Source organism: Salvelinus alpinus, chromosome 8 (assembly GCF_045679555.1).
Source record: "Salvelinus alpinus chromosome 8, SLU_Salpinus.1, whole genome shotgun sequence".
In the NCBI taxonomy this organism is placed as follows: Eukaryota; Metazoa; Chordata; class Actinopteri; order Salmoniformes; family Salmonidae; genus Salvelinus; species Salvelinus alpinus.
In genome coordinates this window covers 3,698,235-3,724,543 of record NC_092093.1, presented here as the reverse complement: position 1 = coordinate 3,724,543, position 26,309 = coordinate 3,698,235, and the positions used below count along the sequence as shown (strand labels likewise).

The window sequence follows — 26,309 nt, the reverse complement described above, 5'->3', positions numbered from 1 at the left end:
TCTAGGGGCCAGAGGTTGATCCAGTCTAGTGTCTAGGGGGTAGAGGTTGAGCCAGTCTAGTGTCTAGGGGGTAGAGGTTGATCCAGTCTAGTGTCTAGGGGCCAGAGGTTGATCCAGTCTAGTGTCTAGGGGCCAGAGGTTGATCCAGTCTAGTGTCTAGGGGCCAGAGTTTGATCCAGTCTAGTGTCTAGGGGCCAGAGTTTGATCCAGTCTAGTGTCTAGGGGCCAGAGTTTGATCCAGTCTAGTGTCTAGGGGCCAGAGTTTGATCCAGTCTAGGGGCTAGAGGTTGATTTGGGGAGACGGAAACCATTTAGAAGTCTACTACTCAAAGACTGGGTACACAGAGGAACACACACACACACACACAAACACACACACGACATGTACATACGTTCTTCATGAGGAGGCGGAGCTTGTCGATGTCACTGAGCTGCTGCAAGTCGCTTAGCGTCAGGCTGAGCTCGCACGCCGTCTCGTACACCAACGTCTCCATGGTTACCAGGTCATCACACAGCCGCTCCAACCCCGGGATATCGCGCTCCTTCCCCAGACGCACCAATGACAGTGCACAGTCCACCTGACGGACAGACAGGACATCCAATCAGAGAACAGAACAATTGCATGGTCAGGAAGTTACTCAAAGGCAGCGTTCCACTAAAGTGAGCTATGGTTCAGCACCTGGTATAGACATGGACTAGAGGGGGTACCTGGTATAGACATGGACTAGAGGGAGTATCTGGTATAGACATGGACTAGAGGGGGTACCTGGTATAGACATGGACTAGAGGGGGTATCTGGTATAGACATGGACTAGAGGGAGTATCTGGTATAGACATGGACTAGAGGGGGTACCTGGTATAGACATGGACTAGAGGGGGTACCTGGTATAGACATGGACTAGAGGGGGTATCTGGTATAGACATGGACTAGAGGGAGTATCTGGTATAGACATGGACTAGAGGGGGTATCTGGTATAGACATGGACTAGAGGGGGTATCTGGTATAGACATGGACTAGAGGGAGTATCTGGTATAGACATGGACTAGAGGGGGTATCTGGTATAGACATGGACTAGAGGGAGTATCTGGTATAGACATGGACTAGAGGGAGTATCTGGTATAGACATGGACTAGAGGGGGTATCTGGTATAGACATGACTAGAGGGAGTATCTGGTATAGACATGGACTAGAGGGAGTATCTGGTATAGACATGGACTAGAGGGGGTATCTGGTATAGACATGGACTAGAGGGGGTATCTGGTATAGACATGGACTAGAGGGAGTATCTGGTATAGACATGGACTAGAGGGAGTATCTGGTATAGACATGGACTAGAGGGAGTATCTGGTATAGACCTGGGTTAGAGGGAGTATCTGGTATAGACATGGACTAGAGGGAGTACCTGGTATAGACATGGACTAGAGGGAGTATCTGGTATAGACATGGACTAGAGGGAGTATCTGGTATAGACATGGACTAGAGGGAGTATCTGGTATAGACATGGACTAGAGGGAGTATCTGGTATAGACATGGACTAGAGGGAGTACCTGGTATAGACATGGACTAGAGGGAGTATCTGGTATAGACATGGACTAGAGGGAGTACCTGGTATAGACATGACTAGAGGGAGTACCTGGTATAGACCTGGACTAGAGGGAGTATCTGGTATAGACATGGACTAGAGGGAGTACCTGGTATAGACCTGGACTAGAGGGAGTACCTGGTATAGACCTGGACTAGAGGGAGTACCTGGTATAGACCTGGACTAGAGGGAGTATCTGGTATAGACATGGACTAGAGGGAGTACCTGGTATAGACCTGGACTAGAGGGAGTACCTGGTATAGACATGACTAGAGGGAGTACCTGGTATAGACCTGGACTAGAGGGAGTATCTGGTATAGACATGGACTAGAGGGAGTACCTGGTATAGACCTGGACTAGAGGGAGTACCTGGTATAGACATGGACTAGAGGGAGTATCTGGTATAGACATGGGCTAGAGGGAGTATCTGGTATAGACATGGACTAGAGGGAGTATCTGGTATAGACATGGGCTAGAGGGAGTATCTGGTATAGACATGGACTAGAGGGAGTATCTGGTATAGACATGGACTAGAGGGAGTATCTGGTATAGACCTGGACTAGAGGGAGTATCTGGTATAGACATGGACTAGAGGGAGTATCTGGTATAGACCTGGACTAGAGGGAGTATCTGGTATAGACATGGACTAGAGGGAGTATCTGGTATAGACATGGGCTAGAGGGAGTATCTGGTATAGACATGGACTAGAGGGAGTATCTGGTATAGACATGGACTAGAGGGAGTATCTGGTATAGACCTGGACTAGAGGGAGTATCTGGTATAGACATGGACTAGAGGGAGTATCTGGTATAGACCTGGACTAGAGGGAGTATCTGGTATAGACATGGACTAGAGGGAGTATCTGGTATAGACATGGACTAGAGGGAGTATCTGGTATAGACATGGGCTAGAGGGAGTATCTGGTATAGACATGGACTAGAGGGAGTATCTGGTATAGACATGGACTAGAGGGAGTATCTGGTATAGACCTGGACTAGAGGGAGTATCTGGTATAGACATGGACTAGAGGGAGTATCTGGTATAGACATGGGCTAGAGGGAGTATCTGGTATAGACATGGACTAGAGGGAGTACCTGGTATAGACATGGACTAGAGGGAGTATCTGGTATAGACATGGACTAGAGGGAGTACCTGGTATAGACATGGACTAGAGGGAGTACCTGGTATAGACATGGACTAGAGGGAGTATCTGGTATAGACACGGACTAGAGGGAGTACCTGGTATAGACATGGACTAGAGGGAGTACCTGGTATAGACCTGGGCTAGAGGGAGTATCTGGTATAGACATGGACTAGAGGGAGTACCTGGTATAGACCTGGGCTAGAGGGAGTACCTGGTATAGACATGGACTAGAGGGAGTACCTGGTATAGACCTGGGCTAGAGGGAGTATCTGGTGGGCTACAAGACAGACAGACAGACAGGACTGGTACAACAACCCACAAGACAGACAGACAGACAGACAGACAGACAGGACTGGTACAACAACCCACAAGACAGACAGACAGACAGGCAGGACTGGTACAACAACCCACAAGACAGACAGACAGACAGGACTGGTACAACAACCCACAAGACAGACAGACAGACAGGCAGGACTGGTACAACAACCCACAAGACAGACAGACAGGTCTAATACAACAACTACATGGGGTCCAAAGGACGTGTGCGACAGTAAAACCCTTCCCCTGGTTGTTATTGGAGGCAGCGTGTGCGACAGTAAAACCCTTCCCATGGTTCTTATTGGAGGCAGCGTGTGCAACAGTAAAACCCTTCCCCTGGTTCTTATTGGAGGCAGCGTGTGCAACAGTAAAACACTTCCCCTGGTTCTTATTGCAAGCAGCGTGTGCGACAGTAAAACCCATCCCCTGGTTCCTATAGGAGGCGGTGTGTGCGACAGTAAAACCCTTCCCCTGGTTCTTATAGGAGGCAGCGTGTGCGACAGTAAAACCCTTCCCCTGGTTCTTATAGGAGGCAGCGTGTGCGACAGTAAAACCCTTCCCCTGGTTCTTATAGGAGGCAGCGTGTGCGACAGTAAAACCCTTCCCCTGGTTCTTATAGGAGGCAGCGTGTGCGACAGTAAAACCCTTCCCCTGGTTCTTATAGGAGGCAGTGTGTGCGACAGTAAAACCATTCCCCAAGTAGGGAGATATAGTACCTGTCTAGAACAGGAGTCTATGTCCTGGGCACGACTCAGGTACCAGTCAGTCAGCAGGTCCATAGGGGGCGTGGCCATACGGAACCGCAGCCAATCAGGCGCATCCTCATACAGGAAGTGGGCATGGTCCGGTAGGTTTTGATCCAATACCGTCCTGGGAGAGGAAGAACACAGGCACACCAACATACAGCTATAATACCAGAGTAATGGCACTTATGATTGATTAAATAACTGAGAATAATTTGACCTTCTGGTCATTGGCCAAGGCCACAGTGGTGCAATGTGTCCTACCTGCACTGGTCCTCTTCGCACCAGTCCATCTCCCTGTGTCTCTGCTCATCCCAGGGGATCACCCCCAAATTGCCTCTCTCATCCACACTGGGAGGGGGAGAGAGAGAGAAAGTTTGTTAACATCATCCTGATAATACCATCTACGGTAGCTCATCCTGATAATACCAACTACGGTAACTCATCCTGATTATACCAACTACGGTAACTCATCCTGATAATACCAACTACGGTAGCTCATCCTGATAATACCATCTACGGTAGCTCATCCTGATAATACCAACTACGGTAACTCATCCTGATTATACCAACTACGGTAACTCCTCCTGATAATACCAACTACGGTAACTCCTCCTGATAATACCAACTACGGTAACTCCTCCTGATAATACCAACTACGGTAACTCATCCTGATAATACCAACTACGGTAACTCCTCCTGATAATACCAACTACGGTAACTCATCCTGATAATACCAACTACGGTAACTCATCCTGATAATACCAACTACGGTAACTCATCCTGATAATACCAACTACGGTAACTCATCCTGATAATACCAACTACGGTAACTCATCCTGATAATACCAACTACGGTAACTCATCCTGATAATACCAACTACGGTAACTCATCCTGATAATACCAACTACGGTAACTCATCCTGATAATACCAACTACGGTAACTCATCCTGATAATACCAACTACGGTAACTCATCCTGATTATACCAACTACGGTAACTCATCCTGATTATACCAACTACGGTAACTCCTCCTGATAATACCAACTACGGTAACTCCTCCTGATAATACCAACTACGGTAACTCATCCTGATTATACCAACTACGGTAACTCCTCCTGATAATACCAACTACGGTAACTCATCCTGATTATACCAACTACGGTAACTCATCCTGATAATACCAACTACGGTAACTCATCCTGATAATACCAACTACGGTAACTCATCCTGATAATACCAACTACGGTAGCTCTAGCTCATCCTGATAATACCAACTACGGTAACTCATCCTGATAATACCAACTACGGTAACTCATCCTGATAAAACCAACTACGGTATCTCCAAACAGACACTTCACTTGGTAACAGCCAGTTACCTAAACAGAGCAGAAGAGAACAGAACAGAATAGAACAGAACAGAGTAGAACAGAACAGAAGTAGAACAGAGTAGAACAGAACAGAAGTAGAACAGAGTAGAACAGAACAGAGTAGAACAGAGCAGAACAGAATAGAGCAGAACAGAGCAGAACAGATGCTTCTACACCTGCATTGCTTGCTGTTTGGGGTTTTAGGCTGGGTTTCTGTACAGCACTTCGAGATATTAACTGATGTACGAAGGGCTATATAAAATAAACTTGATTTGAACAAAACAGAACAGAGTAGAACAGAACAGAGTAGAACAGAGTAGAACAGAGTAGAACAGAACAGTAGAACAGAGCAGAACAGAACAGAAGTAGAACAGAAGTAGAACAGAGCAGAACAGAACAGAGTAGAAGCCTTCAGTGGTAATATCTTAGCATAAATCGAGAAAACTACAGCTGCCTCGAAACAGAAAGAAACTCAGCTAGGAAGCAATAGATTGTGTCCTCAATGGCACCCTATGCCCTATAAACCCTGGTCAAAAGAAGTGCACTACAGCCCTATAGACCCTGGTCAAAAGTAGTGCACTATAAACGGAATAGGATGCCATTTGGAATATCCTCAGCCAAACAATAAATAACAACAAAAATATGTTCTAAAAGGGGAATATGTCGGATATAAATAACAGACTTCTAAAAGCCACACGAGTCGGTCGGCGTAACGCTCTAACTCTTCCCCCTCTCCTTGAGGCTGACACGTCTGAGACGAGTAAAAGGGAACAGAAAGAGGGGAAAACAGAGGAGAGAGACAGGCGACGTCTCCTCGCGTGCCGCCCTGCTGCCACAAAAACAACCCAGAGACAAAACACACTGGCTCATGGGAAACCAGAGACCTGGTTTTATCTGTGTGATTTATGCATACTTCTTATTCTAAAATGGATTCAATTGTTGTTGATTTTCTCATCAATCTACACACAATACTCCATAATGACAAAGAAATTTATAAAATTAAATATTAGATATAGATTACGTAAGTATTCAGACCGTACTTTTCCGAATGCACTAGGGCTAGGTCCGGGGCCTGCCTCATGGGCTAGGGCTAGGTCCGGGGCCTGCCTCATGGGCTAGGGCTAGGTCCGGGGCCTGCCTCATGGGCTAGGGCTAGGTCCGGGGCCTGCCTCATGGGCTAGGGCTAGGTCCGGGGCCTGCCTCATGGGCTAGGGCTAGGTCCGGGGCCTGCCTCATGGGCTAGGGCTAGGTCCGGGGCCTGCCTCATGGGCTAGGGCTAGGTCCGGGGCCTGCCTCATGGGCTAGGGCTAGGTCCGGGGCCTGAGGCAGGCCGGATAAATAACAACAAAAATATGTTCTAAAAGGGGAATATGTCGGATATAAATAACAGACTTCTAAAAGCCACACGAGTCGGTCGGCGTACCGCTCTAACTCTTCCCCCTCTCCTTGAGGCTGACACGTCTGAGACGAGTAAAAGGGAACAGAAAGTCGTCCGTCTTTTGTGATTAGCCCTAGACTTAAATTATTCTAAATTATTAAATTATGAACATGACTTAGACTTGGGACTAGTCATACTGTCTTAGTGTAGGCCACTCACATTATACAGCGCCTGATTGTTTGAACGGTCTAAGAAGGTTATAAGATCTAGGTCCTAGCCCTAGCCCATGAGGCAGGCCCCGGACCTAGCCCTAGCCCATGAGGCAGGCCCCGGACCTAGCCCTAGCCCATGAGGCAGGCCCCGGACCTAGCCCTAGCCCATGAGGCAGGCCCCGGACCTAGCCCTAGCCCATGAGGCAGGCCCCGGACCTAGCCCTAGCCCATGAGGCAGGCCCCGGACCTAGCCCTAGCCCATGAGGCAGGCCCCGGACCTAGCCCTAGCCCATGAGGCAGGCCCCGGACCTAGCCCTAGTCCATGAGGCAGGCCCCGGACCTAGCCCTAGCCCATGAGGCAGGCCCCGGACCTAGCCCTAGCCCATGAGGCAGGCCCCGGACCTAGCCCTAGCCCATGAGGCAGGCCCCGGACCTAGCCCTAGCCCATGAGGCAGGCCCCGGACCTAGCCCTAGCCCATGAGGCAGGCCCCGGACCTAGCCCTAGCCCATGAGGCAGGCCCCGGACCTAGCCCTAGCCCATGAGGCAGGCCCCGGACCTAGCCCTAGCCCATGAGGCAGGCCCCGGACCTAGCCCTAGCCCATGAGGCAGGCCCCGGACCTAGCCCTAGCCCATGAGGCAGGCCCCGGACCTAGCCCTAGCCCATGAGGCAGGCCCCGGACCTAGCCCTAGCCCATGAGGCAGGCCCCGGACCTAGCCCTAGCCCATGAGGCAGGCCCCGGACCTAGCCCATGAGGCAGGCCCCGGACCTAGCCCTAGTCCATGAGGCAGGCCCCGGACCTAGCCCTAGTCCATGAGGCAGGCCCCGGACCTAGCCCTAGCCCATGAGGCAGGCCCCGGACCTAGCCCTAGCCCATGAGGCAGGCCCCGGACCTAGCCCTAGCCCATGAGGCAGGCCCCGGACCTAGCCCTAGCCCATGAGGCAGGCCCCGGACCTAGCCCTAGCCCATGAGGCAGGCCCCGGACCTAGCCCTAGCCCATGAGGCAGGCCCCGGACCTAGCCCTAGCCCATGAGGCAGGCCCCGGACCTAGCCCTAGCCCATGAGGCAGGCCCCGGACCTAGCCCTAGCCCATGAGTCAGGCCCCGGACCTAGCCCTAGCCCATGAGGCAGGCCCCGGACCTAGCCCTAGCCCATGAGGCAGGCCCCGGACCTAGCCCTAGCCCATGAGGCAGGCCCCGGACCTAGCCCTAGCCCATGAGGCAGGCCCCGGACCTAGCCCTAGTCCATGAGGCAGGCCCCGGACCTAGCCCTAGCCCATGAGGCAGGCCCCGGACCTAGCCCTAGCCCATGAGGCAGGCCCCGGACCTAGCCCTAGTCCATGAGGAAGGGAGGAGGAGGAAGTGAGAGGGGGGGTGGACCCCCACCCCGCCACACTGGGTAGTACAGAGCAACACTAAGGGGCATCACACTAGGGATGTAACTAATGTAACTAATACTAAAACTAAAAACTAAAACAAATGTAACTAATAATGGCATCTTAATGCTTTCGTTAATAAAATAATGATAAAAATACTCTTTCAAAATGCCGATGTTAATTTAGGATCCATAACGAATTACTACGGGAATAAATATCACTGAATTACAGACCTATTGGAACAAAGTTAATGAAGGTAAACAAATTGTTGCTTACTGGAAAATACTCTTTCAAACACACACGGTCACGTTGTACAGCGCCATTATGGCTATTAGCAGGTAGCTGGATAATAGACTAGAAGGAGGGTAAGGAGGAGAATTATATTTCTTAGTTAGAACTAAGTATTATTATGATGCATCACATCTGACCGTGATTGGGAGTCTCATAGGGCGGCGCACAATTGGCCCATAGTTTCTCTCCCTCTAAAACCAGAAATAAATATTTTTGCCTTTATAAATATTATTTTGGCATTTATTCAGATGACAAAATAGCTCACTTTCGATATTTTGAAAACGAATGAACCTCCAAAATATCGTTATATATTATCAAGTTGATGGCACGGTCATATAGCCTCGGTACCTACATAACGCTGAGTGACTCACTCATTCATGGCTTTGGAAAAAAACTAATAAGCACTATAATAAATACATGTTTTGGTTATCCTGACCTGGACACCATGTACAGTATTATAATAGCCCATTATGGGTATTAGCAGGACAATATACCTTTACCAACACCTCTCTGTATTTTGGACGGGGGCTCCCCCAGTGGACGGGGGCTCCCCCAGTGGACGGGGGCTCCCCCAGTGGACGGGGGCTCCCCCAGTGGACGGGGGCACCCCCAGTGGACGGGGGCACCCCCAGTGGACGGGGGCTCCCCCAGTGGACGGGGGCTCCGGAGTGGACGGGGGCTCCCCGAGTGGACGGGGGCTCCCCGAGTGGACGGGGGCTCCCCGAGTGGACGGGGGCTCCCCCAGTGGACGGGGGCTCCCCCAGTAGACGGGGGCTCCCCCAGTGGACGGGGGCTCCCCCAGTGGACGGGGGCTCCCCCAGTGGACGGGGGCTCCGGAGTGGACAGGGGATCCCCCAGTAGACGGGGGCTCCCCCAGTAGACGGGGGCTCCCCCAGTAGACGGGGGCTCCCCCAGTAGACGGGGGCTCCGGAGTAGACGGGGGCTCTCCCAGTGGATGGGGGCTCCGGAGTGGACGGGGGCTCCCCCAGTGGACGGGGGCTCCCCCAGTGGACGGGGGCTCCCCCAGTGGACGGGGGCTCCGGAGTGGACAGGGGATCCCCCAGTAGACGGGAGCTCCCCCAGTCCACCTCCCCCCTTTTAATTTAGAATCCTCCAGTCCTCTATATGTAGTTATTGGCGGAGAGTCACGTCTTATTGTTTGATATTCTGTAGTCCTGCCGTTGGTGACATGAGTCTCACTAGTGTTGAGTAATGTGCTGTAGTCCTACCGTTGGTGACATGAGTCTCACTAGTGTTGAGTAATGTGCTGTTAAAAGTGGTGTAGGTCTTATTTATTTAAAGAACATATTGAAGTTAGAAGCAATAGCCTACAGCTATTTCAGCACCGTTTCAGGCTGCTCTGAGACAAGCATGGGGACTGGTCCTGATTATTTTCACTTAATCTCCGTTTGGGTATTGGTTAGACTAGAATTTGAAAATTAGGGTGTAAAAATGTTATGCTCTTAGTGTAACCTTTATTTAACTAGGCAAGATAGTTAAGAACAAATTCCTTATTTTACAATGACGGCCTACTCCGTCCTCCCCGTCGGGGAATTGAACCCCGACACAGGGATTTCTTTAGCTAAATAGTCCCGACCGTCACATCGTACAGCGCCATATTTTCCGTTCCATCCCTGAGGGGTTTTCCGTTTTTCTTGATATACAAACACCATAATAGTAAACAAATTAATTAAGCAAAATTTCTTAAAAATCAGTCCCATATACTATGTTCTTACAAAAAAAAAAGATTTTAAATTCTCTAGTACAGCCACTACTGAAGGCTATCAAATGCTTCTCAAAGATGCCCCCTGGTGGTCAAACTAGCACTAACCAGCATTAGTGGTACCAGCGGTTAAAACTGAAATAACGTGCCATAGAGTTCTGCAGCACCACGCTGTGCTGCTGTACACTGCAACTTTTAAAGGACCAACCACTGGAAGTACTTTAAAGCATGTTTACGTAAGTACTGCATAGTAGTGGTGTTTATAATACAACACGTATATATTAATCTAGACGATACTGATCGCCCCCAACATAGACATACCAACTCAATCTCTCTCTCTCTGTCCTCTAAAAACTCACGGTCTAGGGAGAAAACATTGTCTTAAGGAGGCAGGGAAAGTGAGACAGAGAGCGAGAGCGGCAGAGAGTGACAGAGAGAGAGCAGAAGAGAAAGAGAGCACAGAGAGCAGACATCAATGAAATACGTTAATTATTCATTCTGCCCATGTTCCTCTAATCTACATCAGCCTCTACTAGAGCGAGAGAATGAGAGAACCCGAGAGAAATAGGGGAAGAGAGAGAAAAAGGGGAGAGAGACCAAATCATGAGAAAACAAAAAGATAATTACTTATACGACCATATTAGGAGACATTTCCCTCAGATTACACAGACCCACAAAGGATTGGAAAACGAATCCAATTTTGATTAAGAGAGAGAGAGAGATTCGTGGACACCTAGAGACAGGTGTGTTCGAGAAACCTTTACAAGCCCTCCAACATTACGATGACGAAACTCATATTTCTCCTCTAGTCAGACTGATGGTTTCAGACTGCCGGTAGTCTGCTCTGCTGCAGTGTGTAGCCAGCAGGGCCCTGCCGGTAGTCTGCTCTGCTGCAGTGTGTAGCCAGCAGGGCCCTGCCGGTAGTCTGCTCTGCTGCAGTGTGTAGCCAGCAGGGCCCTGCCGGTAGTCTGCTCTGCTGCAGTGTGTAGCCAGCAGGGCCCTGCCGGTAGTCTGCTCTGCTGCAGTGTGTAGCCAGCAGGGCCCTGCCGGTAGTCTGCTCTGCTGCAGTGCGTAGCCAGCAGGGCCCTGCCGGTAGTCTGCTCTGCTGCAGTGTGTAGCCAGCAGGGCCCTGCCGGTAGTCTGTTCTGCTGCAGTGTGTAGCCAGCAGGGCCCTGCCGCTAGTCTGCTCTGCTGCAGTGTGTAGCCAGCAGGGCCCTGCCGGTAGTCTGCTCTGCTGTAGTGTGTAGCCAGCAGGGCCCTGCCGGTAGTCTGCTCTGCTGCAGTGTGTAGCCAGCAGGGCCCTGCCGGTAGTCTGCTCTGCTGCAGTGTGTAGCCAGCAGGGCCCTGCCGGTAGTCTGTTCTGCTGCAGTGCGGAGCCAGCAGGGCCCTGCCGGTAGTCTGCTCTGCTGCAGTGTGTAGCCAGCAGGGCCCTGCCGGTAGTCTGTTCTGCTGCAGTGTGTAGCCAGCAGGGCCCTGCCGGTAGTCTGCTCTGCTGCAGTGTGGAGCCAGCAGGGCCCTGCCGGTAGTCTGTTCTGCTGGAGCCAGCAGGGCCCTGCCGGTAGTCTGCTCTGCTGCAGTGTGGAGCCAGCAGGGCCCTGCCGGTAGTCTGCTCTGCTGCAGTGCGGAGCCAGCAGGGCCCTGCCGGTAGTCTGCTCTGCTGCAGTGTGGAGCCAGCAGGGCCCTGCCGGTAGTCTGCTCTGCTGCAGTGCGGAGCCAGCAGAGCCCTGCCGGTAGTCTGCTCTGCTGCAGTGCGGAGCCAGCAGGGCCCTGCCGGGGAGCAGTTACCACTGAGACTGAGGGAAGCCGGAAACTGGCCTACAGTACAGAGCCGTGATGGATTCCCATTGCAGACACCTGCATGAACTCCGCACAGCAGAACAGAGTAACGGCTAGAAGGGGGTGGAGAGCGAGAGGGAGGAGGGGGTGGAGAGCGAGAGGAAGAGGGAGGAGGGGGTGGAGAGCGAGAGGAAGGAGGGGGTGGAGAGCGAGAGGAAGAGGGAGGAGGGGGTGGAGAGCGAGAGAAAGAGGGAGGAGGGGGTGGAGAGCGAGAGAAAGAGGGAGGAGGGGGTGGAGAGCGAGAGAAAGAGGGAGGAGGGGGTGGAGAGCGAGAGAAAGAGGGAGGAGGGGGTGGAGAGCGAGAGAAAGAGGGAGGAGGGGGTGGAGAGCGAGAGAAAGAGGGAGGAGGGGGTGGAGAGCGAGAGAAAGAGGGAGGAGGGGGTGGAGAGCGAGAGAAAGAGGGAGGAGGGGGTGGAGAGCGAGAGGAAGAGGGAGGAGGAGTGGAGAGCGAGAGGAAGAGGGAGGAGGAGTGGAGAGCGAGAGGAAGAGGGAGGAGGAGTGGAGAGCGAGAGGAAGAGGGAGGAGGAGTGGAGAGCGAGAGGAAGAGGGAGGAGGAGTGGAGAGCGAGAGGAAGAGGGAGGAGGAGTGGAGAGCGAGAGAAAGAGGGAGGAGGGGGTGGAGAGCGAGAGAAAGAGGGAGGAGGGGTGGAGAGCGAGAGGAAGAGGGAGGAGGGGGTGGAGAGCGAGAGGAAGAGGGAGGAGGAGTGGAGAGCGAGAGGAAGAGGGAGGAGGAGTGGAGGAGAGAGAGGAGAGAAAGCGACAGAAGCATTGTTACAACACTGTATATATACACATAATGACAGTTGAAACGTCTTAATTCTTTTGGAACTTCTGTGAGTGTAATGTTCACTGTTCATTTTTATTGTTTATTTACCTTTTGTTCATGATCTATTTCACTTGCTTTGGTAATGTTAACATATGTTTTCCATGCCAATAAAGCCCCTTGAACTGAAAATGTAATTGAAATGAGAGCGAGATATTTGCATTAAAATATATTTACTGAATTACTGTACCATTATATTACTATGGTAATATCTACTAATTGTATTTCATGCCAATAAAGCAATCTGAATTTTAGTGAGAGAGAGAGAGAGAGAGAGAGAGAGAGAGAGAGAGAGAGAGAGAGAGAGAGAGAGAGAGAGAGAGAGACAGAGAGACAGAGAGACACAGAGAGAGACACAGAGACACAGAGAGAGACAGAGAGAGAGAGAGAGAGAGAAAGAGAGACAGAAAGAGAGACAGAAAGAGAGACAGAAAGAGAGACAGAGAGAGAGACACAGAGAGACACAGAGAGAGACAGACAGAGAGAGAGACAGAGAGAGAGCCAGAGAGAGGGACAGAGAGAGAGACAGAGAGAGAGACAGAGAGACAGAGAGACAGAGAGACACAGAGAGAGAGACAGAGAGAGAGAGACAGAGAGAGAGAGAGAGAGAGAGAGAGAGATGCTATTTGGCCCTAAACAGAGAGTACACAGTGGCAGAATACCTGACCACTGTGACTGACCCAAACTTAAGGAAAGCTTTGACTATGTACAGACTCAGTGAGCATAGCCTTGCTATTGAGAAAGGCCGCCGTAGGCAGACATGGCTCTCAAGAGAAGACAGGCTATGTGCTCACTGCCCACAAAATGAGGTGGAAACTGAGCTGCACTTCCTAACCTCCTGCCCAATGTATGACCATATTAGAGAGACATATTTCCCTCAGATTACACAGATCCACAAAGAATTCGAAAACAAATCCAATTTTGATAAACTCCCATATCTACTGGGAGAAATTCCACAGTGTGCCATCACAGCAGCAAGATTTGTGACCTGTTGCCACAAGAAAAGGGCAACCAGTGAAGAACAAACACCATTGTAAATACAACCCATATTTATGCTTATTTATTTTAACTTGTGTGCTTTAACCATTTGTACATTGTTACAACACTGTATATATATAATATGACATTTGTAATGTCTTTTTTGTTTTGAAACTTCTGTATGTGTAATGTTTACTGTTAATTTGTATTGTTTATTTCACTTTTGTATATTATCTACCTCACTTGCTTTGGCAATGTTAACACATGTTTCCCATGCCAATAAAGCCCCTTGAATTGAATTGAATTGAATTGAATTGAGAGAGAGAGAGAGAGACTGTATGATCTAAATATATGAGAGCTCTGGGAGTGTGTTTCCTGGAAAACAACCTCTCACTCAACGTCAACAAAGGAGATGATTGTGGACCCCCCCCCATCGACGGGACCGCAGTGGAGAAGGTGGAAAGCTTCAAGTTCCTCTGCGTACACATCACGGACAAACTGAAATGGTCCACCCACACAGACAGCGTTGTGAAGAAGACGCAACAGAGCCTCTTCAACCTCAGGAGGCTGAAGAAATTCGGCTTGGCACCTAAAACACTCACAAACTTCTACAGATGCACAATCGAGAGCATCCTGTCGGGCTGTATCACCGCCTGGTACGGCAACTGCTCCGCCCACAACCGTAAGGCTCTCCAGAGGGTAGTGAGGTCTGCACAACGCATCACCGGGGGCAAACTACCTGCCCTCCAGGACACCTACACCACCCGATGTCACAGGAAGGCCATAAAGATCATCAAGGACAACAACCACCCGAGCCACTGCCTGTTCCCCCCGCTACCATCCAGAAGGCGAGGTCAGTACAGGTGCATCAAAGCTGGGACCGAGAGACTGAAAAACACCTTCTATCTCAAGACCATCAGACTGTTAAACAGCCATCACTAGCACATCAGAGGCGGCTGCCTATAGACATATTGTCCTCAAAGCAAAGAATGTGTTTAGCCTGTTCGTTGGTCTCAGCGACGGGTCTGGTTTTCCTTCTGTAGTCCGTGATTGTCCGTAGACCCTGCCACATACCTCTCGTGTCTGAGCCGTTGAATTGTGACTCCACTTTGTGGCGCTTAGCTTGTTTGTTTGCCTTGCAGAGGGAATAACTACACTGTATTGTGCCTTACTACCAGTCACCTTGCCATGGTTAAATACCACCATCTATATACGACCATATTAGAGACCCATATTTCCCTCAGATTACACAGATACACAAAGAATTTGAAATACCACAGTGTCCATCACAGCAGCAAGATTTGTGACCTGTTGCCACAAGAAAAGGGCAACCAGTGAAGAACAAACACCATTGTAAATACAACCCATATTTATGTTTATTTATTGTCCCTACTTTAACTATTTGTACATTGTTACAACCCTGTATATAGACATATGACATTTTAAATGTCTTTATTCTTTTGGAACTTCTGTGAGTCTAATGTTTACTGTTCATTTCATTTTATATCATTTTAACCCCAGATCAACCACAGTGTCCTTGGTCAGGCCAACATCCCCCAGACTACTGTGTGTGTGTGTGTGTGTGTGTGTGTGTGTGTGTGTGTGTGTGTGTGTGTGTGTGTGTGTGTGTGTGTGTGTGTGTGTGTGTGTGTGTGTGTGTGTGTGAGTGAGTGTGTGTCGATCTCACCAGGCCTCAGGCAGCAGGATGGTGTACTCGTGTGGTGAGGTGGTTTCTGGGAAGTTGAAGAGGATAGCCAATCGGTGTTGGAGAAGCTCTGCTCCATGATAGGTGAACAGGATGTCCAGCGCCTGGACGTTACTCTCCTAGAGGTATAAAACAGGACATCAGAAAAGAGGAAGCCACAACAGAGACAAAGATGGATTTTAACAAACCCATTTAGCTACTGGACATGAATAGCAACAAATGCGCCCCCTCCCCCCCAAAATATTATAAAAAATAGATTAGGTGGAGGGAAATATATATATGAATCAATTAAACCAGAGAAGGTGATATACAATATCAGTCAAACGTTTGGACACATCTACTCATTCAAGGGTTTTTCTTTATTTGTACTATTTTCTACATTGTAGAATAATAGTAAAGACATTAAAAACCATGAAATAACACATATGGAATCATTTAGGAACCATTAAAGGTTTTAAGCAAATCAAAATATGTTTTAGATTTGAGATTCTTCGAAGTAGCCACAGAGACAGAGACAGAGACAGAGACAGACAGACAGACAGACAGACAGACAGACAGACAGACAGACAGACAGACAGACAGACAGACAGACAGACAGACAGAGTGAGTGAGTGAGTGAGTGAGTGAGTGAGTGAGTGAGTGAGTGAGTGAGTGAGTGAGTCAGACAGACAGACAGACAGACAGACAGAGACAGAGTGAGTGAGAGAGTGAGTGAGAGAGACAGAGAGTCAGAGAGACAGACAGACAGACAGAGAGTCAGAGAGAGTGAGACAGAGTGTAAGGGTATAGAAGGAGGGTTTACCCTGGCGTAGACAGACAGAGTGTAAGGGTATAGAAGGAGGGTTTACCCTGGCGTAGACAGACAGAGTGTAAGGGTATAGAAGGAGGGTTTACCCTGGCATAGACAGAGACAGAGTGTAAGGGTATAGAAGGAGGGTTTACCCTGGCGTAGACAGAGACAGAGTGTAAGGGTATAGAAGGAGGGTTTACCCTGGCGTAGACAGAGACAGAGTGTAAGGGTATAGATGGAGGGTTTACCCTGGCGTAGACAGAGACAGAGTGTAAGGGTATAGAAGGAGGGTTTACCCTGGCGTAGACAGAGTGTTAGGGTATAGAAGGAGGGTTTACCCTGGCGTAGACAAAGACAGAGTGTAAGGGTATAGAAGGAGGGTTTACCCTGGCGTAGACAGACAGAGTGTAAGGGTATAGAAGGAGGGTTTACCCTGGCGTAGACAGACAGAGTGTAAGGGTATAGAAGGAGGGTTTACCCTGGCGTAGACAGAGTGTAAGGGTATAGAAGGAGGGTTTACCCTGGCGTAGACAGAGTGTTAGGGTATAGAAGGAGGGTTTACCCTGGCGTAGACAGAGTGTAAGGGTATAGAAGGAGGGTTTACCCTGGCGTAGACAGAGTGTAAGGGTATAGAAGGAGGGTTTACCCTGGCGTAGACAGAGACAGAGTGTAAGGGTATAGAAGGAGGGTTTACCCTGGCGTAGACAGAGTGTTAGGGTATAGAAGGAGGGTTTACCCTGGCGTAGACAGAGTGTAAGGGTATAGAAGGAGGGTTTACCCTGGCGTAGACAGAGACAGAGTGTAAGGGTATAGAAGGAGGGTTTACCCTGGCGTAGACAGAGTGTAAGGGTATAGAAGGAGGGTTTACCCTGGCGTAGGTTCTTGCTGACAGAATGATATTCTGGTTCCGGAACTTCTTGAAGAACTCCGAGTCGTATCTCTGTTCTGCAGCAACGGGACCACCTAATATATCCTGGAGAGGGGGAGGATGAACGGGGGAGAGAGGGAGGGAGGTAGAACGGGGGAGAGAGGGAGGGAGGTAGAACGGGGGAGAGAGGGGAGGATGAACGGGGGAGAGAGGGGGAGGATGAACGGGGGAGAGAGGGGGCGAGGATGAACGGGGGAGAGAGGGGGAGGTAGAACGGGGGAGAGAGGGGGGGAGGATGAACGGGGGAGAGAGGGGGGGAGGATGAACGGGGGAGAGAGGGGGAGGATGAACGGGGGAGAGAGGGGGGAGGATGAACGGGGGAGAGAGGGGGAGGTAGAACGGGGGAGAGAGGGGGCGAGGATGAACGGGGGAGAGAGGGGGAGGTAGAACGGGGGAGAGAGGGGGAGGATGAACGGGGGAGAGAGGGGGAGGATGAACGGGGGAGAGAGGGGGGAGGTAGAACGGGGGAGAGAGGGGGGAGGATGAATGGGGGAGAGAGGGGGAGGATGAACGGGGGAGAGAGAGGGAGGTAGAACGGGGGAGAGAGGGGGAGGATGAACGGGGGAGAGAGGGGGAGGATGAACGGGGGAGAGAGAGGGAGGTAGAACGGGGGAGAGAGGGGGGGAGGATGAACGGGGGAGAGGGGGGGAGGATGAACGGGGGAGAGAGGGGGAGGATGAACGGGGGAGAGAGGGGGAGGTAGAACGGGGGAGAGAGGGGGGAGGATGAACGGGGGAGAGAGGGGGAGGATGAACGGGGGAGAGAGGGGGGGAGGATGAACGGGGGAGAGAGGGGGGGAGGATGAACGGGGGAGAGAGGGGGGAGGATGGACGGGGGAGAGAGGGGGGAGGATGAACGGGGGAGAGAGGGGGGGAGGATGAACGGGGGAGAGAGGGGGGAGGATGAACGGGGGAGAGAGGGGGCGAGGATGAACGGGGGAGAGAGGGGGCGAGGATGAACGGGGGAGAGAGGGGGCGAGGATGAACGGGGGAGAGAGGGGGCGAGGATGAACGGGGGAGAGAGGGGGAGGTAGAACGGGGGAGAGAGGGGGAGGATGAACGGGGGAGAGAGGGGGAGGATGAACGGGGGAGCGAGGGGGGGAGGATGAACGGGGGAGAGAGGGGGAGGATGAACGGGGGAGAGAGGGGGAGGATGAACGGGGGAGAGAGGGGGAGGATGAACGGGGGAGAGAGGGGGGAGGATGAACGGGGGAGAGAAGGGGAGGATGAACGGGGGAGAGAGGGAGGAGGGAGGGAGGAGATAGAGACGACTGTGGTCTGAGCCTAAACCACAGAAATAACAACACTATGGAACACAAAGCTTTTACTGTCTCGTAGTCCCATCCACCACACTACCAGGTGGGTGGTATAGAGGAGACGGACCCACTGGTTGCCCTCTAGGTTACAGAGAGCTGGTAGTCCCATCCACCACACTACCAGGTGGGTGGTATAGAGGAGACGGACCCACTGGTTGCCCTCTAGGTTACAGAGAGCTGGTAGTCCCATCCACCACACTACCAGGTGGGTGGTATAGAGGAGATGGACCCACTGGTTGCCCTCTAGGTTACAGAGAGCTGGTAGTCCCATCCACCACACTACCAGGTGGGTGGTATAGAGGAGACGGACCCACTGGTTGTCCTCTAGGTTACAGAGAGCTGGTAGTCCCATCCACCACACTACCAGGTGGGTGGTATAGAGGAGACAGACCCACTGGTTGTCCTCTAGGTTACAGAGAGCTGGTAGTCCCATCCACCACACTACCAGGTGGGTGGTATAGAGGAGACAGACCCACTGGTTGTCCTCTAGGTTACAGAGAGCTGGTAGTCCCATCCACCACACTACTAGGTGGGTGGTATAGAGGAGACAGACCCACTGGTTGTCCTCTAGGTTACAGAGAGCTGGTAGTCCCATCCACCACACTACCAGGTGGGTGGTATAGAGGAGACGGACACACGGGTTGCCCTCTAGGTTACAGAGAGCTGGTAGTCCCATCCACCACACTACCAGGTGGGTGGTATAGAGGAGACGGACCCACTGGTTGTCCTCTAGGTTACAGAGAGCTGGTAGTCCCATCCACCACACTACCAGGTGGGTGGTATAGAGGAGACGGACCCACTGGTTGTCCTCTAGGTTACAGAGAGCTGGTAGTCCCATCCACCACACTACCAGGTGGGTGGTATAGAGGAGACGGACCCACTGGTTGCCCTCTAGGTTACAGAGAGCTGGTAGTCCCATCCACCACACTACCAGGTGGGTGGTATAGAGGAGACGGACACACGGGTTGCCCTCTAGGTTACAGAGAGCTGGTAGTCCCATCCACCACACTACCAGGTGGGTGGTATAGAGGAGACGGACCCACTGGTTGTCCTCTAGGTTACAGAGAGCTGGTAGTCCCATCCACCACACTACCAGGTGGGTGGTATAGAGGAGACAGACCCACTGGTTGTCCTCTAGGTTACAGAGAGCTGGTAGTCCCATCCACCACACTACCAGGTGGGTGGTATAGAGGAGACAGACCCACTGGTTGTCCTCTAGGTTACAGAGAGCTGGTAGTCCCATCCACCACACTACCAGGTGGGTGGTATAGAGGAGACGGACCCACTGGTTGCCCTCTAGGTTACAGAGAGCTGGTAGTCCCATCCACCACACTACCAGGTGGGTGGCATAGAGGAGACGGACCCACTGGTTGCCCTCTAGGTTACAGAGAGCTGGTAGTCCCATCCACCACACTACCAGGTGGGTGGTATAGAGGAGACAGACCCACTGGTTGCCCTCTAGGTTACAGAGAGCTGGTAGTCCCATCCACCACACTACCAGGTGGGTGGTATAGAGGAGACGGACCCACTGGTTGCCCTCTAGGTTACAGAGAGCTGGTGGTCCCATCCACCACACTACCAGGTGGGTGGTATAGAGGAGACAGACCCACTGGTTGCCCTCTAGGTTACAGAGAGCTGGTAGTCCCATCCACCAAACCACCAGGTGGGTGGTATAGAGGAGACGGACCCACTGGTTGCCCTCTAGGTTACAGAGAGCTGGTAGTCCCATCCACCACACTACCAGGTGGGTGGTATAGAGGAGACGGACCCACTGGTTTCCCTCTAGGTTACAGAGAGCTGGTAGTCCCATCCACCACACTACCAGGTGGGTGGTATAGAGGAGACGGACCCACTGGTTGTCCTCTAGGTTACAGAGAGCTGGTAGTCCCATCCACCACACTACCAGGTGGGTGGTATAGAGGAGACAGACCCACTGGTTGCCCTCTAGGTTACAGAGAGCTGGTAGTCCCATCCACCACACTACCAGGTGGGTGGTATAGAGGAGACAGACCCACTGGTTGCCCTCTAGGTTACAGAGAGCTGGTAGTCCCATCCACCACACTACCAGGTGGGTGGTATAGAGGGGACGGACACACGGGTTGCCCTCTAGGTTACAGAGAGCTGGTAGTCCCATCCACCACACTACCAGGTGGGTGGTATAGAGGAGACGGACCCACTGGTTGTCCTCTAGGTTACAGAGAGCTGGTAGTCCCATCCACCACACTACCAGGTGGGTGGTATAGAGGAGACGGACCCACTGGTTGCCCTCTAGGTTACAGAGAGCTGGTAGTCCCATCCACCACACTACCAGGTGGGTGGCATAGAGGAGACGGACCCACTGGTTGCCCTCTAGGTTACAGAGAGCTGGTGGTCCCATCCACCACACTACCAGGTGGGTGGTATAGAGGAGACAGACCCACTGGTTGTCCTCTAGGTTACAGAGAGCTGGTAGTCCCATCCACCACACTACCAGGTAGGTGGTATAGAGGAGACGGACCCACTGGTTGCCCTCTAGGTTACAGAGAGCTGGTGGTCCCATCCACCACACTACCAGGTGGGTGGTATAGAGGAGACAGACCCACTGGTTGTCCTCTAGGTTACAGAGAGCTGGTGGTCCCATCCACCACACTACCAGGTGGGTGGTATAGAGGAGACAGACCCACTGGTTGCCCTCTAGGTTACAGAGAGCTGGTAGTCCCATCCACCACACTACCAGGTGGGTGGTATAGAGGAGACGGACACACGGGTTGCCCTCTAGGTTACAGAGAGCTGGTAGTCCCATCCACCACACTACCAGGTGGGTGGTATAGAGGAGACGGACCCACTGGTTGTCCTCTAGGTTACAGAGAGCTGGTAGTCCCATCCACCACACTACCAGGTGGGTGGTATAGAGGAGACGGACCCACTGGTTGCCCTCTAGGTTACAGAGAGCTGGTAGTCCCATCCACCACACTACCAGGTGGGTGGTATAGAGGAGACAGACCCACTGGTTGTCCTCTAGGTTACAGAGAGCTGGTAGTCCCATCCACCACACTACCAGGTAGGTGGTATAGAGGAGACGGACCCACTGGTTTCCCTCTAGGTTACAGAGAGCTGGTAGTCCCATCCACCACACTACCAGGTGGGTGGTATAGAGGAGACGGACCCACTGGTTGTCCTCTAGGTTACAGAGAGCTGGTAGTCCCATCCACCACACTACCAGGTGGGTGGTATAGAGGAGACAGACCCACTGGTTGTCCTCTAGGTTACAGAGAGCTGGTAGTCCCATCCACCACACTACCAGGTGGGTGGTATAGAGGAGACGGACCCACTGGTTGCCCTCTAGGTTACAGAGAGCTGGTAGTCCCATCCACCACACTACCAGGTGGGTGGTATAGAGGAGATGGACCCACTGGTTGCCCTCTAGGTTACAGAGAGCTGGTAGTCCCATCCACCACACTACCAGGTGGGTGGTATAGAGGAGACGGACCCACTGGTTGCCCTCTAGGTTACAGAGAGCTGGTAGTCCCATCCACCACACTACCAGGTGGGTGGTATAGAGGAGACGGACCCACTGGTTGTCCTCTAGGTTACAGAGAGCTGGTAGTCCCATCCACCACACTACCAGGTGGGTGGTATAGAGGAGACAGACCCACTGGTTGCCCTCTAGGTTACAGAGAGCTGGTAGTCCCATCCACCACACTACCAGGTGGGTGGTATAGAGGAGACGGACCCCCTGGTTGTCCTCTAGGTTACAGAGAGCTGGTAGTCCCATCCACCACACTACCAGGTGGGTGGTATAGAGGAGACAGACCCACTGGTTGCCCTCTAGGTTACAGAGAGCTGGTAGTCCCATCCACCACACTCAATCTCCCTCACAACAGGCCCCTCCCAACAGCACCATTCCCCTCTCCCTCACAACAGGCCCCTCCTACCAGCACCATTCCCCTCTCCCTCACAACAGGCCCCTCCTACCAGCACCATTCCCCTCTCCCTCACAACAGGCCCCTCCTACCAGCCCCATTCCCCTCTCCCTCACAACAGGCCCCTCCTCCTACCAGCACCATTCCCCTCTCCCTCACAACAGGCCCCTCCTACCAGCCCCATCCCCCTCTCCCTCACAACAGGCCCCTCCTACCAGCACCATTCCCCTCTCCCTCACAACAGGCCCCTCCTCCTACCAGCACCATTCCCCTCTCCCTCACAACAGGCCCCTCCTAACAGCACCATTCCCCTCTCCCTCACAACAGGCCCCTCCTACCAGCCCCATCCCCCTCTCAACAGGCCCCTCCTCCTAACAGCACCATTCCCCTCTCCCTCACAACAGGCCCCTCCTCCTACCAGCACCATTCCCCTCTCCCTCACAACAGGCCCCTCCTAACAGCACCATTCCCCTCTCCCTCACAACAGGCCCCTCCTACCAGCCCCATCCCCCTCTCAACAGGCCCCTCCTCCTAACAGCACCATTCCCCACTCCCTCACAACAGGCCCCTTCTCCTAACAGCACCATTCCCCTCTCCCTCACAACAGGCCCCTCCTAACAGCACCATTCCCCACTCCCTCACAACAGGCCCCTCCTCCTAACAGCACCATTCCCCTCTCCCTCACAACAGGCCCCTCCTCCTAACAGCACCATTCCCCTCTCCCTCACAACAGGCCCCTCCTACCAGCACCATTCCCCTCTCCCTTACAACAGGCCCCTCCTACCAGCACCATTCCCCTCTCCCTCACAACAGGCCCCTCCTCCTAACAGCACCATTCACCTCTCCCTCACAACAGGCCCCTCCTACCAGCACCATTCCCCTCTCCCACACAACAGGCCCCTCCTCCTACCAGCACCATTCCCCTCTCCCTCAAAACAGGCCCCTCCTCCTACCAGCACCATTCCCCTCTCCCTCACAACAGGCCCCTCCTCCTACCAGCACCATCCCCCTCTCCCTCACAGCAGGCCCCTCCTCCTACCAGCACCATTCCCCTCTCCCTCACAACAGGCCCCTCCTCCTACCAGCACCATTCCCCTCTCCCTCACAACAGGCCCCTCCTCCTACCAGCACCATTCCCCTCTCCCTCACAACAGGCCCCGCCTCCTACCAGCACCATTCCCCTCTCCCTCACAACAGGCCCCTCCTCCTACCAGCCCCATTCCCCTCTCCCTCACACCAGGCCCCTCCTCCTACCAGCACCATTCCCCTCTCCCTCACACCAGGCCCCTCCTCCTACCAGCACCATTCCCCTCTCCCTCACACCAGGCCCCTCCTCCTACCAGCACCATTCCCCTCTCCCTCACACCAGGCTCCTCCTCCTACCAGCACCATTCCCCTCTCCCTCACAACAGGCCCCTCCTACCAGCACCATTCCCCTCTCCCTCACAACAGGCCCCTCCTACCAGCACCATTCCCCTCTCCCTCACAACAGGCCCCTCCTACCAGCACCATACCCCTCTCCCTCACAACAGGCCCCTCCTACCAGCACCATACCCATCTCCCTCAACAACAGGCCCCTCCTACCAGCACCATACCCCTCTCCCTCACAACAGGCCCCTCCTACCAGCACCATACCCCTCTCCCTCACAACAGGCCCCTCCTACCAGCACCATACCCCTCTCCCTCACAACAGGCCCCTCCTACCAGCACCATACCCCTCTCCCTCACAACAGGCCCCTCCTACCAGCACCATACCCCTCTCCCTCACACCAGGCCCCTCCTACCAGCACCATTCCCCTCTCCCACACAACAGGCCCCTCCTACCAGCACCATTCACCTCTCCCACACAACAGGCCCCTCCTCCTACCAGCACCATTCCCCTCTCCCACACAACAGGCCCCTCCTCCTACCAGCACCATTCCCATCTCCCTCACAACAGGCCCCTCCTCCTAACAGCACCATTTCCCTCTCCCTCACAACAGGCCCCTCCTCCTACCAGCACCATTCCCCTCTCCCTCACAACAGGCCCCTCCTCCTACCAGCCCCATTCCCCTCTCCCTCACAACAGGCCCCTCCTAACAGCACCATTCCCCTCTCCCTCACAACAGGCCCCTCCTCCTACCAGCACCATTCCCCTCTCCCTCACAACAGGCCCCTCCTCCTACCAGCCCCATTCCCCTCTCCCTCACACCAGGCCCCTCCTCCTACCAGCACCATTCCCCTCTCCCTCACACCAGGCCCCTCCTCCTACCAGCACCATTCCCCTCTCCCTCACACCAGGCTCCTCCTCCTACCAGCACCATTCCCCTCTCCCTCACAACAGGCCCCTCCTACCAGCACCATTCCCCTCTCCCTCACAACAGGCCCCTCCTACCAGCACCATTCCCCTCTCCCTCACAACAGGCCCCTCCTACCAGCACCATACCCCTCTCCCTCACAACAGGCCCATCCTACCAGCACCATTCCCCTCTCCCTCACAACAGGCCCCTCCTACCAGCACCATACCGCTCTCCCTCACAACAGGCCCCTCCTACCAGCACCATACCCATCTCCCTCAACAACAGGCCCCTCCTACCAGCACCATACCCCTCTCCCTCACAACAGGCCCCTCCTACCAGCACCATACCCCTCTCCCTCACAACAGGCCCCTCCTACCAGCACCATACCCCTCTCCCTCACAACAGGCCCCTCCTACCAGCACCATACCCCTCTCCCTCACAACAGGCCCCTCCTACCAGCACCATACCCCTCTCCCTCACACCAGGCCCCTCCTACCAGCACCATTCCCCTCTCCCACACAACAGGCCCCTCCTACCAGCACCATTCACCTCTCCCACACAACAGGCCCCTCCTCCTACCAGCACCATTCCCCTCTCCCACACAACAGGCTCCTCCTCCTACCAGCACCATTCCCATCTCCCTCACAACAGGCCCCTCCTCCTAACAGCACCATTTCCCTCTCCCTCACAACAGGCCCCACCTCCTAACAGCCCCATTCCCCTCTCCCTCAAAACAGGCCCCTCCTCCTACCAGCACCATCCCCCTCTCCCTCACAGCAGGCCCCTCCTCCTACCAGCACCATTCCCCTCTCCCTCACAACAGGCCCCTCCTCCTACCAGCACCATTCCCCTCTCCCTCACAACAGGCCCCTCCTCCTAACAGCACCATTCCCCTCTCCCTCACAACAGGCCCCTCCTCCTACCAGCACCATTCCCCTCTCCCTCACAACAGGCCCCTCCTCCTACCAGCCCCATTCCCCTCTCCCTCACACCAGGCCCCTCCTCCTACCAGCACCATTCCCCTCTCCCTCACACCAGGCCCCTCCTCCTACCAGCACCATTCCCCTCTCCCTCACACCAGGCCCCTCCTCCTACCAGCACCATTCCCCTCTCCCTCACACCAGGCTCCTCCTCCTACCAGCACCATTCCCCTCTCCCTCACAACAGGCCCCTCCTACCAGCACCATTCCCCTCTCCCTCACAACAGGCCCCTCCTACCAGCACCATTCCCCTCTCCCTCACAACAGGCCCCTCCTACCAGCACCATACCCCTCTCCCTCACAACAGGCCCCTCCTACCAGCACCATTCCCCTCTCCCTCACAACAGGCCCCTCCTACCAGCACCATACCCCTCTCCCTCACAACAGGCCCCTCCTACCAGCACCATACCCATCTCCCTCAACAACAGGCCCCTCCTACCAGCACCATACCCCTCTCCCTCACAACAGGCCCCTCCTACCAGCACCATACCCCTCTCCCTCACAACAGGCCCCTCCTACCAGCACCATACCCCTCTCCCTCACAACAGGCCCCTCCTACCAGCACCATACCCCTCTCCCTCACAACAGGCCCCTCCTACCAGCACCATACCCCTCTCCCTCACAACAGGCCCCTCC

General features: G+C 53.4%; 1 protein-coding gene across 1 annotated transcript in view; it reads right to left on the bottom strand.

Moving 5' to 3' along the window:
* Nucleotides 1-26,309, bottom strand: part of nbas (NBAS subunit of NRZ tethering complex) — a 400,078-nt gene that overhangs the window by 308,072 nt on the left and 65,697 nt on the right. The window contains exons 20-24 of the mRNA XM_071412456.1: nt 17,138-17,242; nt 15,462-15,598; nt 4,053-4,139; nt 3,762-3,915; nt 393-578 (exon numbers count right to left, since the gene is read on the bottom strand). Coding sequence (XP_071268557.1) covers nt 393-578; nt 3,762-3,915; nt 4,053-4,139; nt 15,462-15,598; nt 17,138-17,242 — 669 coding nt within the window. The remainder of the gene's footprint in view (nt 1-392; nt 579-3,761; nt 3,916-4,052; nt 4,140-15,461; nt 15,599-17,137; nt 17,243-26,309) is intronic.